Source organism: Elgaria multicarinata, chromosome 11 (genome assembly GCF_023053635.1).
Source record: "Elgaria multicarinata webbii isolate HBS135686 ecotype San Diego chromosome 11, rElgMul1.1.pri, whole genome shotgun sequence".
In the NCBI taxonomy this organism is placed as follows: Eukaryota; Metazoa; Chordata; class Lepidosauria; order Squamata; family Anguidae; genus Elgaria; species Elgaria multicarinata.
In genome coordinates, this window is record NC_086181.1 from 32,488,521 (window position 1) to 32,507,405 (window position 18,885).

An 18,885-nucleotide genomic window follows, 5' to 3' on the forward strand; every position below is an offset into this window, starting at 1 on the left:
GTGGACCGGGCCGGCAAACTGGGCTTCGCCAAAGGAGGGAGGGGGGAAATTACCGCTTGTAGCAATCCGCAATGGGCAGAAGCGGCTTGGGCGGTGTGGCAGGGGAGGGCAAAGGGGTGCCGGCAGCCGGGCCAGGAGAGTCCGTTTTCCGCTTGAAGCGATAAGTGATGGGCAGAAGAAGTTTGCTCTTCTTGAGGGCCTGGACCTTCTTGAGCGTCTCATCGTCCAGCGCCATGAAGCATCGGCGGGAGTACTCCAGCAGCCGCTCCTTGGATGGGTCGAACTCGCCCACCTCGGCCAGCTTTTCGGGAGCCACAATCAGGAGCTCGGCGATGGGCGTGGTCAGGGCCACGGTGTTCCGGTCCACCCGGTGGTGCTCAAAGGCCCGGCTCATGCTCTGCAGCTTCTGAAACGTGTACAGGATCTTCTTGTAGCGGCACAGCACCCCGTCCACATCTTTGACTAGGGAGCAGAGCCCGCAAACACAGGGAGCATGGGGAGAACAAGCCAAAGAATGGTTTGAGGAGGAAGAGGAGGAAGGGGGGCAACCCATGAATGCCCAGGGGTCGTGAAAGGCAGGATCAGGCACAGGAGAGAGAGAGACAAGCCATATACATATCCGGACCATGGGAGAAGTGATGAAGATAAAATAAGACATCAACAGACATGAAATGCACAGAGGGGAAGGATAAAAAATGAGCATGAAGAGGTGGAGAAGAGTCAAGTGGGAGATACACCATAATGAGCATGGCCAGACAGAAGGAACGAACGATGAGGTGAGGGTTTAGAATAGGGAAATAGGATGGCAGAGAGAAATTTGGGGATGGAACAAGGAAAAAAAAGAGGGGACAGAAAGAGAATATATTTAGTTACTATTATATTTCTATACCGCCCAATAGTTGAAGACCTCTGGACAGCTCACAACAATGAAAACCATGATAAAACATACTATAAAACTTTTCAAAGTTTAAAACTACAGTATAAAGCCAGCAGCAATGTCAAGATTTAAAAATACAGTAACAGATTATTTATTTGTTATTAATATGTATTATTATTGAAGTGATTTTAACGATTTGATGTTTTTGTGAAGGACGACCTCGAGGAATGGACAGGTGTGTGTGTGTGTGTGTGTGTGTTTTCAGCATTTATATTTCTCCGTTTCCTCCCCTGCCTTTTCCCAGGCAAAATAAATGAAAGCTCCTTTTTTTCAAGAATGTGAACAGAATTTCCATCCCCAGGTTCCCCCCTCAGTCATAGAGTAGTTGAGCTGGAAGGGCCCTGTATGGTCATCATGCGATTTTAGAATCATAGGATCATAGAATAGCAGAGTTGGAAGAAGCCTACAAGGCCATTGAGTCCAACCCCCTGCTCAATGCAGGAATCAAGCCTAAAGCACACCTGACAGGCGGTTGTCCAGCTGCCTCTTGAATGCCTCTACTGTGGGAGAGCCCACAACCTCCCTAGGTAACTGATTCCATTGTCGTACTGCTCTAACAGTCCCTCTTTCTCTCCTCTATCATAGTTCTTGAGAAAAAAAATCCCAAGTCTTAGAACTCCCACTGACTTTGAAGCCAAAATCAATTAGTGTATGGAGATTGATTTTATGCAAGCCACCATGGGAGCCTTTTAGGTTGAAGAGCAGGGTAAAAATTAAAAAAAATGCTTTAGGCTGGCTGGGGGATGCTGGGAGTTGTAGGGCTCCCCCCACCCCCATGCATAGGATTAAAAAAAATAGAAAATAAATGATGTAACGAAGATGATTATGGGATTACTGAGCTAATTAAAAATAGTGCTTTATTTTTAAATATATGTTTCCAATGAAGGAGATGACTTCGTTCACCCTGACAAAAAGAGAAGAATATTGCTAGGGAGCTCAGAAAGGAAAATTTTGATTTGCTATTTTTGCAAATGTATTTATTTAGCCAAAATGGACAAAATTAACCATGAAATGAAAATTGTAATGGATTATTGTGGAGTTGGATACTGCCTTATTATATATTATAGGGTGATCCTATGAAAAGGACAGGGCTCTTGTATCTTTAACAGTTGTATAGAAAACAGAATTTCAGCAGGTAGCATTTGTATGCACAAAAGGAACACAAAAGAAGGATCTCCACCCTGTGGTCAGAATATGATAGGAGAGTCAAAGGAAGGTTCTATTGTGGTGTAAATGCAACTCTAAGACTTTTACCTCTAGCAGTTTACCAATCCACATTGATGATATACAGGTGTTTAAGAGTGAATAACCTGAATACTGATACTTGGATTACCTTGTGGATTTGGCTCAGAGGCGCTTATATCGATTAACATACAATATATCATTTTATTGTCTGGGTTTACATGCATTATTCTGTCGTATTATGTTATGTGTGGTATTCATGCATTAGATCAGTACATGTAATGTGTGATTTTTGTTATATTGACGTATTCAACTTTATTACTATATATGCATGTTACAACTTGGATGTGTATTTGGGTATTAATTATAGAGTTATACTTAGTTACACCTTTGTTATGCTCACCTTGATTATTCCTTTAAAATAGATGTTTTGCAACAATACAGATGTGATTGCAGTGGCATTTACACCACAATAGAACTTTCGTTTGACTCGTCTTTCATATTCTGACCACAGGGTGGAGATCCTTCTTTTGTGTTCCTTTTGTGCTCTCACAGTAGGGTTTTCTCTCCTTTCTTTTTTATCATTTGTGTGCATGCAGCACCTGGTGAAATTCCCTCTTCATCACAACAGTTAAAGCTGCAGGAGCCATGCCTAGCATGACCAGATTTAAAAGAGGGCAGGGCACCTGCAGCTTTAACTGTTGTAATGAAGAGGGAATTTCACCAGATTCTGCATATACACAAATGACACCTGCTGAAATTCCGTCTTCTATACAACTGTTAAAGATACAGGAGCCCTGTCCTCCTTTCCATGGGGTCACCCTAATAGAATAACCACTTTACTGGTTGTCAGTAGATAGAACATCTTTTTTCTGTGTGGCAATCTATTAAGCATTAAAGAAAAGATCAAATTTACACTTGCCAATCTCTGCCCGGAAGACGGAGTTGAACGTCTTGCCATTTCTGCCCCTGAAGGGACAGCCGCCCATTGCTCTCTGCAGGCTCCAGAGGTGGAAACCGGAGGCCCTTGCCCTGAATCCTTCCTACTCACCCCTCTGCCTCTCACGGACTTTAGGTTTGACGAAGCGCCGCCGGTTTGCCCCGCCTTTCTGTTTCTTATGCTCCGCAGAGCCCCCTTCCTCAGGGCTGCCACTGAGCCAGGAGCCCATGCTGTCGTCGTCTGTCACATCCCCATTCCGGCTCTCAGACATCTCGGACCGCCGCGGGGGCTGCTTGCTGCGGCAGTGATCGTCTAGGGTGGAGGGGGGGAAGGGCAAGGCGATCACATAGAGAAGAAGACGGAGCCCCACCCGGCACAGTCTGCTTGGCTAGTAGGATCCATTTCACCAGAGAACTCCAGAGGCTTGGCCCTTTGCTCTAAACACGGGGCGGCAACCCGCGTCCCTCCAGATGTTCTCAGACTCCAACTCTCATCATGGCTATGGCCAATGGTCAAGGATGATGGGAGCTGTAGTCCCACAGCAATCTACAGCTTGCCTACTCCTGCTTGAGATTTGCTTTCTTCCCCCTGATGCACCACCCTCTTCTGGATTTAAACCCGTTTAAACCTGGCACTCTCCTCTCTGTAGCACCCAGGCCTCCTCATGCCCACTTTCTCCCTCAAGAACCAAGGTGTCTGGACGGCCCTTCGCATCTCCTCTTCTCTAGAACAGGGGTGGGCAGAAGGGAACTCTCCAGATGTTTTGGACTTCAACCCCCAGAAGCCCTTGCTAGCATGGGCAATGTTCAAGGATGCTGGGGGTTGAAGGCCAAAAAACACCTGGAGGTGGACTTTCTGCCCAGCCCTGCTCTAGAACATTCTGACTTCCAGGTGCATCCAGAAGACCTTGCTCTAACCCAGCACAACCACCCCCTTCAGCTTCCAGAGAGCTCACGAGGCCTCCTGTTACCAGCATCCAGGCGGGCGGAGGAGATGAATTTGTCCAGCTGGCAGCGCAGGAAATCCCGCTCCTCTTCCAGGTCTTCGATTCGCTTCTGCAACCAGGAATTCCTCTCCACAGCCATGTGCAGCTGTGTCCTCATACTGGTTACCAGGGTCAATGAAGGAGGTGGCATCTCTGGAGCTTCTGAGACAGGAGGGAAACCACACAGCTTTGTTTTATTTATGTATTTAATATGCTTATACCCTGCACCTTCCTCCAAAATGAGAAGAGCAGCCGACACTACTGATAAAACAAGCTCTAGTGAAAACAACAACAAAAATCCTACCATCAAAATACAGCAATTTAAAATGCTACAACAATAGAGCCAGAGTCGGCGTGGTGTAGTGGTTGGAGTGTTGGACTGGAACTTGGGAGATGGGGGTTCTAGTCCCCAATCGGCCATGAAGCTCTCTGGGTGATTTTGAGTCAGTCAAGACTCTCAGCCTAACCTACCTCACAGGGTTGTTGTTAAGATAAAATGGAGAGGAGGAGGGCCATGGGTTCTTGCAAGAGAAAAAATGGTGAGGTATAAATGTAAGAATGAATTAAATAATAATCTGAACTAAAAAAGAACTAGTCAGGAGCCAAATGGTTTTGTAAATGAAAAGGTTGTTAAATAATAAATAGAAGTGATTTGTGTATGTATGTATGCCCTATACTGCCCAATGGCCAGAGCTCTCTGGGCAGTGCACAAAAATTACAAAATATAATATAAAAACTTTAACATACAAAATTGAAAAACAATTTAAACAGCTAAAACAGTTACAATGAGATACTGGGACCTGATAAAATGGGTGACCTGATAAAAGACCCATCCTATGTCGTGAAATTATTATTATTATTATTATTATTATTATTATTATTATTATTATTATTAATCACATTTTGTATACAGCCCCATAGCCGAGGCTCTCTGGGCGGTTTACATAGGATCAAAACACTTAAAAAACGATATACAACAATTTAAAATCACAAAAACATACAATTTAAAACCACAAAAACATACAAAAACAAACCCAGGCTAATTACATATTGCTAAATGCCTGGAACTAGAGGACAGTCTTAACCTGGTGTCAAAAAGATGACAGTGTTTGCACCAGGTGGCCCCTCAATGGGGAGAGTATTCCACCAGTCAGGGAGCCGCCACCAAGAAGGCCTCTCTCTCCTGTTGCCACCCTCCAAGCCTCCCTCATTGACAGTAACTTACGTTTAAACGTATTCACAGGTTGCGGGTCAATGGAAGTTGGCTCCCACAGAGTCACAACATTTCTACTTCTCATCGAACCTCTTCAAGTCTGACTTTCACCTTGCCTCCTAAATCTCCTTGACAAGCCCGTGAGAGAGGCAAGGAGACCATCCTGCCCAAACAGTCATAGAAACATAGAATAGCAGAGTTGGAAGGGGCCTACAAGGCCATCGAGTCCAACCCCCTGCTCAATGCAGGAATGACTCAATGCAGTCATTTCCCCCTCACCTAACGCCTGCCCCACGGCCATTCTCCCACTGTTCTTGCTAAAGCACCTCTGTGTGGTTTCATTTAAGCTCCATCTCATTAAGTAATTCAAAACCTTTGACTACAGAAAACTCAACCACTGACACTTGCAATTGGGGTAAAAAAAATCAGTAGGGAAAACACCAATTTTTGCAAGCTTGTCTGTTTTGCTTCTTTAAAAATAAATAAAATCCTTTCTTTTCCCAGCTGCCCAAACACCCCCCTTCCGTATTCTAGGGAAATATATAAATTCCTAGAGGACATTCACACAACAAGCCCACATGCAATTATCTCCTGGCCATTTCCAGATACAAGCAACATAGAAAGCTTTCTCAAACCAGGGTCAGGCTATCAGTCCTTGCAGCTCAGTGGGTTGCATTCAATGTTAGCCTAATTTAACTTCCATTAATTTCAGTGAGCCTACTTTAAGCAGGACTGCCATTTGATACAACTCAGTCTGTTTATTCTGAGTGGCATTGCCTGTCCAAGGTCTCAGGAAGAGGACTTTCACATAAGAAGGGCTGTGCTATAAGGGAAAGGTTATACTTTTCTTTTTACCCCTTCCTCAGGTATTTAAGTGGTGGTGCTTAGCCTGAGGGAGGTGTGCACGTCAAAGCCTTGTGTGTGAGGTGGTGGCGTTGCACCAAGGTTCAAACTTGGGGCATTTTGCATACAAAGCCTGTGCTCTACCATTGAGCTGTGGTCCTTCTCTCTCCAGGGATTGCAAAGAAGAAGATGCTACTGCTGTGATTTCTGCAGAGAAGGAGTCACCGCCCCAGTCACGGAAAAAACAGCACTGGCATACTCATCCCCTGGATGGCCGCAAAAGATTGCTCTGATGCCATTCACCTAAGGCAGGGACGGGGAACTTGCGATCCTCCAGATGATGCTGAACAACAACTCCCATCATCCCCAAACATTGGCCATGCTGGGTGGGGCTGATGAGAGTTGGGGTCCACAGGTTCCCTAGTCCAGACCGACAGGATCCAGTTTGTAGTTAGAGGATGTTCAAATATTACCGACGGAAGATGCAGGTGGGATGTTGTTTCTCACCATCAAAATTCTGTGGGGGGCTCAGGCCATAATATAACTGTTGATGAGTTTGCGTCTGAGACTCCATCTGGTGTGGCTCGTCTAAAGGTATGGGTATTTCATATGCTTCATTGTTTTCCTTCACTGAAAACATAAACAGCAAGAAATGGGAAGGGAAAGTGATAAAAGAGCCTAAGGATTTTTAAAAAAAAAAATGGTAAAAGAACAGCAGCAGTGTCAATGTACATAAATTTGGGGAGTGTCCAGAAAACAACAACACCGCCATGCCCTTCCTCAACTCTCAGTCCAACCCTGATAGAAAACCTGAGGGCCACTAACCACGACCTTAGAAAACATGGCTGCGTAAGTGTGAGGGAAGCATGCACACCGCATGTAGAGCGATGGCTCACTCGCACATCTATTTTAACCTGTATGACGTTTAAAAGAAATTAAAAACACACACCAAAGCAGCACTCCGAATCTGAAGCTTGTAACTTTGCTAGCAGGTAACAACTACAATTAAGAGCGAGATTTCGTGTGACACACATTCATGGCATTATCAAATGGGATTTCAAAGTTGGAGGACAATGTGAGTGTGAGCAAGTGAGAGGGAGAAAGACCGAAAGAAATCGAGAGACTATTTCAAGATGTCCTTAGAATATTTTTTATCAGGAACTACTTTATCAAGACTACAAAACCGTAGTCTTCCTCTGCTTGCCCACATTCCCTCAGTACCATTTATATTTTCTATATATAAAAGAAGGGGATGTATTTACATCTCTAGAGCCCTCTAAAGGCATTCTGTTGAGGAGTTTTTCAGATGATGCATTTTTAGGTCCTCGATTCGTCTTGAGGTTGAGTGTTTAAAACCATTTTAAACAGATCTTGTCTGTGTATGCGTTGCCTGTTCATATGATTTCATGTAAATGGTTTTTACACTCTGTATAATGTAATTTAATGGTTTTTAATTTTTGTAAACAGTCCAGAGGGCTTTGGCTATGGGCAGTGTAGAAATGTAATTAATAATAAGAACAATATCATCAAGAACAATAATTCTCTTAGTGGAGACAGCAAACATGCAAGGAGACGGAGCGCTCCAGCACCATTTCCCTCTGTTGTCACTTCCATTGCTTTTGGAAAGTGACTATATCAAGACGGGAGTCTCCTGTATCCGTCTGCAAGCCAGGGCGCAGTTTCCCCAGCTCATGTGAAGAACCTCCATAGATCCAGGAGGATCTCCTCTTCAGCCATCCTCCATGAGTATAGGGCGACAAATGCGTCGATGAGGGAGATGGGGCTGGAACACTCCCTCTCTTTCCTTGTGTCCTGTTTCTCAAAACCTTCTACCTTCTTGGGAGACAATAAGGAGGCCTACTAAGTAATCCACAAAGCTTTATTTAAACAATAAACATCTCTTCCCACCTGAAGAGAGTCTAATCTCTTGGAACTTTCCCCTAGGCAAAACTATGCAAACTAAGCGAGACAACTGTCCTTTCAAGAAGAATGGAAATCCTTTTAACTTCAGAGAGACTAGTTCTGAGGCAGCCAGGACGCCAGCTGGGCTGACTTTCTCTCGCCTTCCTTTAGCTCCGCCCATTTTAGTCTGCGAGTACCCTAGGATCAGCTAACCTGTCCGTGCTCTCTCCTTCGGAAGAATGTTGGCTTCCCACTGACTGTGTATGATTTGCCCTTGACAAGATAAACACTGGAGAGAGTTCACCACAAGCTGGTGGAAAGCCAGTGAGAGCTTTCTCCCCCACTGGTACAGGCTGGCCTGTTTCTGGCACCGACTCCTCTACTTCAGAGTCTGATTCTGATTGTTCACCTGAAACACCTTCTTCCAACCCAGGGGGATCAGGACTAGACATGTCACCTCGCGTGTTTGCTGTACCAGCAAAAGAACCCCTGAATAGGATTCTAGAGATACAAATGCATGCCCTTGTTTTACTTTTGGAAAATATAAATGGTAAATAGAGAGTGGCTGAGTAGGGCTTAGGTGGAATGGTGCTCTTGAGATTCTACCACATTGGCAAAGGGTTAGCAGTCCACTGCAGCCATTTCAAGGATCTATAGGCTGAAGGATCCTCCTCCATAGACACGTTTTGGAGCTCTTGCCAAGAGGCAAGGGTGGGACGCAGAACAAGTTAGCTACAATTAAATTCTGTCCTTACTCACTTCGTTCCCACTATAAGCTCTTCACACTGACTTCAGTTACTCCAAATAATTTATGTCTGGATGCAGCCCATCATTAGGAGGACGGCGGTGGTCACCCAGGCAGTCTGTAACCAACCCTTTTCCCAACCGATACCCACTAACCTTGCTTTGCTCCACGGCGTCCTCTGCCCATACTTGCCCGTTGTGGTTGCTGATGGTGGTTACTTTCATTCATCGTCCTCCCACCCCGGGTGGGGCGGATACTACCGACCTGAAGAACAGGAGAGGTGTTAAAACTGGGCAGGGGGATTGTAAGCCTGCCTTTTATTCTGTCCCTAGAAACCCCTCGCTGAGATCTTCAAAGCTGCCTCCCTTAAGATGCTGTGGTTCTTTCAGAGGACGCCAGGTAACATCCGCTGCTCCCTTTCTAAATGTATAAGACGAGTTCTGCACATTTTCTTGTGGGTGGGTGGGTGGAATCACATGGTGCAGCCCTTCATGGGAAAGGCAGGAAACTGTTTGAAATGACTGAAAACAAAGAAGGTTCCTGCTTTCTTCTGTGTGAAGGAATCCTATTCTTCTGTGTGGAGGTAAAAGGAAGTACTTCTTCACACACTGCATATCTAAACTAGGGAATTTGTTACCACAATCCTCACAGCAACCCTGTGAAGCAGGATTGGACTACAAAGAGACAGTGAACTTCATAGCGGCGTGGGGATTTGAACCCAGGAGCTCATGTACACCAAGCAGGATATTCCACTATGAAAGCGGTATATAAAAGGCACGATCCACACTACTGCTTTATAGTGGTACTGAAGTGCACTGACAACTGTTGGGGGCCATCAACACATTCCATATACCACTTTCATAGTGTTATATCCTGCTTGGTGTAGATGTGTCATGGGCCCCAACAGTTGTCAGTGCACTTCAGTACCACTATAAAGGAGTAGTGTAGATCCTGCAGTGCACTTCAATACTGCTATAAAGCAGTAGTGTGGCTCCTGCCTTTTATATACCACTTACATACCACTTTCATAGTGGAATATCCTGTTTGGTGTAGACGAGCCCCAGGTCTCTTCCCCCCCACCCCACCCCAATCCATCATAACACTGTACCATAATCCTAACTCTGTACCACTTTTCTTCAACTGGTCCAGTCCTGAGACCCACCTCAGACTCCCAACCTGCAACACGGGACCCACTTTCACAATTTTCTCCATCCGCAACATGGAGGCAAAAGCTTTGCCATGACCCATCTGGACTGATCTTGCGACCCACTTTTGGGTCGTGACCCACCAGTCGAAGACCTAGGAGATCCTAGTTTCCTAAGTACCCCCTTCTTCACCTGCATGCAAGAGGATATCTACCTGAGCCAGGATGACACTCAGGGGTCCAGCGTCCTCCACAAAAAAACCCGGTCCCCTTGGAAATAGCGCCAAGCCCCTCAACAAAGTCAAGAAGAAGAAACTAGTCGGTCACAGAATCCTAAAGAAACGAACACAGACAAGATAATCAAAGAGGAGGAAAACAATTATATCACAAATTCCCCCTCACATCTCACATGCAGTGGGCAGGTCTCCAGATTCTCTCTGTCTAAGGGGCATCTCTCTTGTAAATGGGAGATGTGTCAGGCTAGCTTTCTCCCTCAGGGAAGTTTATTTTCTTCAACCCGACCCAGGGTAAGAGATTCCAGTTCACACACGTACACACATCACCTCCCTCGATTCCGTGAACACCAAATCACTCGCCATTCTGGGGGCGAACAGACTGCTTAGAAGTTGCAGCATCAGAGGTGGCACGAAAGTCCCATCTCTGGTGACACCTGACCTGCGACAGCTCATTCACATATGCAAGGTACCACTTGAGGTTTCCAGGCCGCGAGTGAGATGCGTGCATGTATGAACCGACACTCACGAGGCCCCAAATTCTCTGGAAACAGAGTAGAATGAACAGACACAGCTGAGGGACACAGTTGCTTCCCCTTTCTGAGTTCTAAGATTGCTGGAGGGAACCCCAGCATATGCCTCTATTTTAGGTCTAAAGCAGGGCCAGGCAGCATGGTACCAAGGTGCCCTATCCCTCCCACTTTAAAAAAAATTAATACATCTTCTTACTGGCAGCTTTGAAATAGGTTTCTGTTGGTGCTGAAAACTGGCTTCAAATGAGTTGTTTAGTGGACCGGGGCTCAGACCCCACCTCTGCCTTGTACCCATTGTTTTGGGGCAGGTTACTTGTCCTTTGCCACACCTCCTACGGCAACCATTTTGTAGTGGTGCCCACGACAATTTCTCAAATTGACCAGACTGCCCTTGGCCCATTAAGGTGGCCTTCCCCTGGTCTAAAGGAAGAGACTCATGTCACAATCCTTAAAAGGGGGATATGGTGGAGAGAGAGAGAGAGAATGCATCTTAAAGAGGGAAGAACATGTGTACACACTAATTTGAGCTTGGAAACAAAAAAAGGTAAAATTATTACCAGATTTTCCTGCAGAACAGCTATGTCTACAAAGATAATGACTTTTGCAGAGGTGGGGAAGGGGAAACTCAGAGCCCTTTGACAGTGGAGGCTGGTGACTCGGATGTCAGTAGGGGCATTGAATCCACTCTGGGTTTTAGTCAGAACTCTGGTGGCATCACAGGTCAGATGCCACCAGAGACAGAACCTTCACACCACCTCAGACATGCAACGTTTAAGCAGTCCATTCATGTCTGAAGAGCTCCTTTAGAGTTCTGACTGAAACCCGGAGCGGATTCACTTCCCCACTGACATCGGACCCACCAGCCTCCGCTGCCCCTTGCTTCACTTTGAGGAGCTATGAGCTACTTGTCCTCAATCTGGTGTCCTCCAACTGTGCTGGACCAGTTAAGGGATGCTAGGAGTTGTAGCCCAACACCAAGTTGGGGAAGACTGCTATAAGCCTATTCAGTCCAATACCCATCCCATTATTCATGGGATGGGTATTACGCAGATGCAGACACACAGACGCACACACACACACCTTGTCCTGGCTCCATCGACAGAGGCCAGTTTGACACTATTCACAACAAACCAATTTCTTTTTCTATCTACCCATTACATTCCAGACCGAGTGTCAACTTTGAAACGAACAAATAAAGGACTCCCACCCCCTCTCCCCAATGGAAGCAACTCCTTATTCATGCCTCTCCCCTGCCTATAAATCAGGGGCGCTGAGCTATTTCAGCTCAAGGGCTGAATCCTACTTCCTGGAAGCTCTCATGAGAAGCTCTCTCCAGGGCCCAGACACCAATAAATGTCAGCACATTTTAACTCAAAAGCTCTTACTGCCGGTAACTAAGCCTTAGGGGAGGAATGTGAACCTTTTAGAATTGGAGTGTGAGGGAGGGAAATTATCCCCAAAGTAAAAAAAAAACCAGCAATCAGTTTTGGGGAGCAAGAGTGAGAGACCTGGGGAAGGGCCCTTCAGGAAAGCCCAGAGGGCTGTATTGGGGCTGAAGGTGGTCCAGAATAGGCCCACAGGCCTTAGGTTTTGCTTTAACTAATGGTCCACGTATTGCTCTCTCCCATCTCTAATTTCCTTACAAGTGGGAAGAAGAGGGCAGAAAGAAGCCATTCATTACCACAACCTCAAGATCCCACACCTTTCTCACTCACTCCCCTCAAAGGTATTTCATACCAGAAAACCCAGGGAGGGCAAGGTCGGTTGTTATTTTTAATAATTGCAGTGTGCTGCAGACGTGGGACCCCGCTGTTCCTGTCCTGCCGTTCCAGGGTTCTGTCACCAAACATCTCAAGAAAGCCGGTCCAGCAGCCTATACCTGCTGCCTACTAAATATCCCAACATGCCCCCGCGTAATTTCGCTGGATTAAAAAATGTTAAAAATATTGTTTTAGAAAAAACACATACAATAGATATCAATAGATAATGGATTATCAAGGTTTTTCCCACAGGGTGTTGATGGTAGAAGGCCCTGTGGCTGCAGGGGACAGAGTCCAGGTGGAGCACTTGTGGACTTCTTCTTCATCACTAGCTTCCCTCTCTGTCCTTATGGAGAAGTCAAATTCTACCACCACCCACTCCCACACCTCACATAGACTGGGTTCGCGCAATACACTAATTTACACTCGGTGGTTGAGTGTGGGTTGTTTTGGAACCATGGGTGGTTTGTTGAAACATAAGTTAGCGTATTGTTTGAATCAAGGATGTCTGGTTAACCATGCAGTGTAGCTTATGTCCCAAGCCACCTTGAGAACCCATGGTTTGTTGTTGTTGGGTTGGGTGGTTCAGACAACGCGCTAACCCACAGTTTAACAAACAACACACAGTTCACAAACAACACACACTCAACCACTGAGTGTGGCTTAGTGTGTTGTGCGAACAGCCCTATAGTTTTATTCAACCCATTCACCAATTCTCCCAGGTCTTGCTCTGAGCTCCAGAAGGCTTGGGTTGGGGGTGAGGAATTCCAATCGCCTGAGTGCTCAAGCATCTAAAAATCTGACACTGGTGCAAAACAATTTGAATCCCACACCCCCAGTTCTGTCTCTGGGTTTTAGCTGCTCCACAATCCCATCATCTTTCTTTGCACAATGCTCAGCTGGACGGCACTGCCATCCCTATATCCCACTCCTGCCTATCCTCATCTTCAAGCGATATCGGTCCTCTTTGGTCCCTCTGCTGCTGCATCCCATCTCCATCATCCTGATATCATCCATACACCATACTGAACTTACCTGCGGCCCATTTATTCCTATATCCTCTCCCACAACAGCCATCCAAGGCAAGTCACTATCCTCTGGGTCAATCCCCCACCTGTAACACATATGACATTAATACTAGGCTCTTGTACCAGGTTGTTGCGAGGAGGGAATTGCAAAACAGTGTGCATGAAGGGTTTTTTTTTTTTTTTTTTTAATAATTTTTATTCATTTTCAACACTATATAAACATAAATGAACATTTCCAAAATATAATTGAAACAAACACAATAAGAAAAAGAAATACATCAAATATCTGCTTCATACATATTGAATAATTGTTGAGTACAAATATCAAAAACTATTACATATGCCTTATCACACTACAACATTTTCATTCTTAACATAAAAGTGCACCCCCCACCTCGGGATCATTCTTGAGTCCAAAATCTAATCGTTTCTTCTGATGGTGGTTTCCCATTTCCCTTAGTAAACACGAACACTAGGAACTGTTTCCAAATTCCTTCGAACTCATTTATTTTAGTTACGCCTTTTCTCCACTTAATATTACATGTCAGTTTATCATTAATGGCTATATCCCATACTACTTTATACCACTCCTCAATAGAATATTCCCCTTGGATCTTCCAGTTCCTAGCTATCATCAATCGTGCTGCAACCAACAAACTCGATATCAGCTCTATAGTTCCTTTTCCACACTTTATATCTTCAAATAGTGACAGCAATGCTATTTTTGGTGTTTGTTCTATTTTCATTCCCACTATTTCTTCAATTTCTGAGAACACCATCTTCCATAATCTTTGTACATATTTGCATTGCCACCACATATGTAAATACGTTCCTTTTTCCCCACATCCTCTCCAACAATTTGCTGAATGTTGATCACTTATCTTGTTCAATCTAACCGGGGTTAGGTACCACCTCCATAAAATTTTAAAATAATTCTCCTTTATTCTTACTGATAAACTTCTCAACACTCTTTGTTTCCATAGTCCCTCCCAGCTCTGTCGCCCTATTTGTATCTTCAAATCTGATTCCCAAATCACTTTCTCTGTATTCTCTCTAAACTCCTTCTCTAACAATATTTTATATATTTCACTCATTAATCCTTTTGAAACTATACTACCTCCTTTTCCTTTCTCCTTACTTACTACTAATTCTTCAAACCTCGTCATCTTTCTGCACATTCTATTATCTTTAATCCACTTTTTATTCCATTGTTCTAATTGACCATATTCTAGCCAAGATAGCTTCTTCTCCTTTAACAAATTTTCCATATCTTCTCTTGTTTTAATATCTCTTACCCAATCCTTTAATTTTATTTTATTTTTCTCTTTTAATATTTTACATAATCTACCCTTTAGATCCTCTGGGAAATTCTTTAACATTATTATCGGTGCTAAGGGAGAGTTGCTCGGAAGCAGCTTCCCTTTAAATTTGCTCCAAATTTCCCATTGAGTCCTCAGGAGTGGATTATCTATACTTCCAACCCATTTTCTTCCTCCATCTTTAAAAAAAACATTCTCCAGATTCATCTCTACCTTACTTATGATTTTTTCTTCCATCCAGTATAAATCTCCTACTCCCATAATTGCTTCTACTACATGTCTTAATCTATTTGCTACGTAGTATAATTTTATGTTTGGGAGACCCATTCCCCCTTTTTTTTGGCTTAGGTACCAATTATTTTTATTCACTCTTGCTCTCTTTTCTCCATTACAATATTTATTAATAATATTTTGCCAACTTTTTATCTCGGTTTCTGATATTTTTATAGGTAGCATCCTAAATACGAAATTAATTTTAGCTAGTATCTTCATTTTTATCAAAGCTATTCTCCCAAACCAAGATAAATTTAATCTTTTATATTTCTCCAATTTCTCTAATACCTCCTTCTTTAACCTCGTTAAATTTTCCCTTTCTAAATTCTCTAGATTTTTTGTAATTTTAATTCCCAAGTATTTAATCTCATTCTTAACTTTCAATTCCATCCCCTTAAATTCCCAATCCTTTTCTTCCTTCTTAGTATAGTTAAACAACATCATCTCTGATTTAGACCAATTTATTTTTAACCCTGTAATTTCCTCAAATTCCCTCAACTGATATTTAATTCTTTCTAATTTTCTTAATGGATTCTTAATGGTCAATAAAGTATCATCCGCAAACATGTTTAGCTTTATCTCCCTTACCTCTCCAATTCCTTCTAATTCTTTATCCTCCCTTAGTGCCTTCGCCAAAACTTCCATAACCATTACAAAAAGGACCGGCGAGAGCGGACATCCTTGTCTTGTTCCTCTGGCTAGTCGTATCTTTTCAGTAAGTCCGTCATTTACCACCACTACCGCCGTATTTTGGGAATATAACTGTTCTATTACATTTTTAAATTTATTTCCAAATCCCAATTTATCTATAATACTCTTTAGTGCCTGCCAGCTCACACAATCAAAAGCTTTAAAAATATCTAATGCCATAATACCTGCCTTAATATTTGCTTTTTTTATTACATTTATTACATTTAAAACTCTACCCACTAAATTATGCATATGTCTTCCTACCACAAACCCACATTGATCTGCTCCTATATATTCTGCCAAAAATTTATTTAATCGTTTGGCCATAATAGATGTAAAAATTTTAGCATCCTGATTTATTAAAGAAATAGGTCTATAAGAATCAGGATTAGTCAAATCTTTATCTGGTTTTGGGATCAGAATTATCACTGAATGTTCCCATGATTCAGGTATCTTCTCTCCTGATAATATCCTATTATAAAGTTCCATTAATTTTGGAACTAAACAATCTTTGAAGACCTTATAATATTCTGGACCCAAACCATCTGCTCCTGGTGATTTACCCACTTTTAACTTATCAATAACTTCTTCAACTTCTCTTTGAGTTATTACTGACTCCATTAACTCCTTATATTCTGATTTTATTTCCTTCTTTATAAACCTTCCAATATACTCCTCCACCTTTTCTTGTTGAATTTCTTTACCCTTGTACAATTCCTGATAAAATTCCTGAAAAATTTTTATTTTAGCTTTCATTGCATGACAATAATTCCCTCGACTATCTTTCAACGTTTCTATCCCATTCCTCCCTTTTTCTTTTTGTGTGAGCTTGGCAAGCAACCTCGAGTTCTTATCACTGTTTTCAAAATATTCCCTTTTCATATACATTAAATTCTTTTGAATCTCTTCTATATTTAAGTTTTCTAATTGTTTCTTCTTAGCTTGTATTTCCACTAATTTATATTTATCTTTACTTCGCCAATATCTTTCCTCCAAGTTTTTAATTTCTATCTCTAACTTTTCCTGTTCTGCACGTTGTTGTCTTTTTAAACTACATGTTTCTCTAATACAGATTCCTCTTGCTACAGCCTTCATGGTGTCCCAAATGACTGACCCAGCTGTTCCTCCTTTTTCATTAATTTCCCATGCCTCCGACAGTTCCTTCCGAATTTTATCTACTATTTTATTGTATTTCAATATCTTTGTGTTCAACTTCCATCTATATGCCTCTTTATAATCTTTCTTAACTGTAAATTCTAAACTTAACAAGGCATGATCGGTTACTTTTATTACCCCCATTTCCATTTTACAAATCCTCGTTGCAAAGTCTTTTGAAACAAATATATAATCTATCCTGGAGTATGTATGATGAACTGGGGAAAAGTATGAAAATCCAGGCCTATTCCCGTAAAGTAAGCGCCACGAATCTAAATAATCATTTTCTTTTACTAATTTATTCAATATAGTCATATTGTTCCTCTTTTCAGCATTAGTGGGATTTGACCTGTCCCTTTTATTATCCATAACCATATTAAAATCCCCAGCTAATAATGCATACCCCTCCTTAAATTCTTCTATTTCTTTGAACAGCTTTATAAAAAATTCTCTATGCCTCTCATTTGGGGCATAAACATTAATCAAAGTATAAACCTTTCCCTCAATTTTACCTTTTAACATAAGATATCTACCCTTATCATCCTTTTTTACCTCTTCTAATATAAACCCACTTTTTTTTGAAATCAAAGTGGCCACTCCATTTTTTTTTGATGTCCCTAATGATTTTTCATAATAGGCTAACCACTTTAATTTTATCATATTCGAATTCTCGGAGCCTTGGTGTGTCTCTTGGATCATTATAATATCTGATCCCTCTTTATTTAGCATTTGTTCTATTCTCTTCCTTTTCACGACTGCCCCTAAACCTTTAACATTGAGTGTTGATACCTTTATCTTTTTATCCATAATCACCCTTTTGGAATCTCTTCCGATCCCTTGTGCTCAGCAATTCAAACTTGCTTACATAAAAACACAAACTCCATACATAAAACCCACACCCTCCTACCCCGATCCCTCCTCCCCTACCTTCCCCCCCTCCCCACCCCCCCACTCTAATCCCCCCCCCATATCCCCGTGAGTCTAATACTCCAGCCATCTACTTTAAAGGGGGAGGGGGGAGGCAGTGCTGTGCCTGGCCGGCAGGTCTCTATATTAGCATTTTTATTTGCAATTATCTCCAACATAATTAACAATTCTCTTACTCTCCAGATGTCCCAGCCTCATTCCCTCCCCCACCCACTCCAGCCCCATCTGCTTCCCCATCCAGACCCAGCCTCTTCAGCAAATCTTTACCTTGATCCAATGAGGTTACTCTGTATTCCCTCCTCCCATATGTAAATCTTAAGAAAACCGGGTAACCCCATGCATAAGGAATTTTATTCTTCATTAATGTTTCCGTTATTGGTTTAAGACTACGTCTCCAATTTAATGTGCGTTGAGAGAGATCATTGTAAATTTGCACTGGTTTGCCTTTACACTGTATCTGAACCTTAGATCTCAATTCTTTCATAATTTGCTCTTTTTTGTAATAGTTGCCAAATTTCACCAATATGTCTCTAGTCCCTTTGTAGTTTTTCCCCCCCACACGGTGGACTCGGTCCAGATCCGATCCATCTATTGGAATGTCAGGCGTCAGCTCCTTGAACCAGTTCACGATAATTTCTCTAAGATCTTCTCCTTGCGTCTCCTTCAACTGCTTTATTCGAAGCGAAGATCTACGAGATTGATCTTCCAAGGCGATCAAACGCAATTCCCATTCTTTAAATTGTATATTAGTTGATTTTTCGAAAGCCTCTTGTTTCTTCTGGTCCAGATCCACTTTAGCCTCTATCTTTTTGATCTTATCCGAATTTTCCATCGTTTTATCCATAATAGTACGCATTTGTTTTCTGAATTCACTCATTTGCTGATCCATTTTTTTAAAAATAATCATGTTATTTTCTGCTATAATAGCCTTGATTTCCATTAAAGAGGGAGGGTTACTACCACTTTCTTTCCCCCCTTCTGCCATGTTTCCTTCTTTATTTGGTATTGTATCCAAAGAGACTGGGTCTATATCTTCCTCTTCCTGTTCAACTCCAGGGGCTGTACTTCCCAGGAAG

At 42.7% G+C, this 18,885-nt stretch overlaps 1 protein-coding gene across 2 annotated transcripts; it reads right to left on the reverse strand.

The window, feature by feature from the left end:
• Positions 1–10,150, reverse strand: CCDC106 (coiled-coil domain containing 106). Of its 2 annotated transcripts, none has more exons than XM_063138227.1 (6): positions 10,107–10,150; positions 8,903–9,011; positions 6,608–6,730; positions 4,030–4,203; positions 3,171–3,371; positions 1–462 (listed from the first exon to the last, which is right to left on the reverse strand). In XM_063138227.1, exons 2-6 carry the CDS (start codon positions 8,973–8,975, stop codon positions 50–52), a joined length of 984 nt encoding a protein of 327 aa, XP_062994297.1. In that variant the 5' UTR covers positions 8,976–9,011; positions 10,107–10,150; the 3' UTR covers positions 1–49. The 2 variants fall into 2 exon arrangements, with proteins under 2 accessions (XP_062994297.1, XP_062994296.1); XM_063138226.1 differs by having other exon boundaries at positions 4,030–4,206.
• Between the last annotated feature and the right edge of the window lie 8,735 nt (positions 10,151–18,885).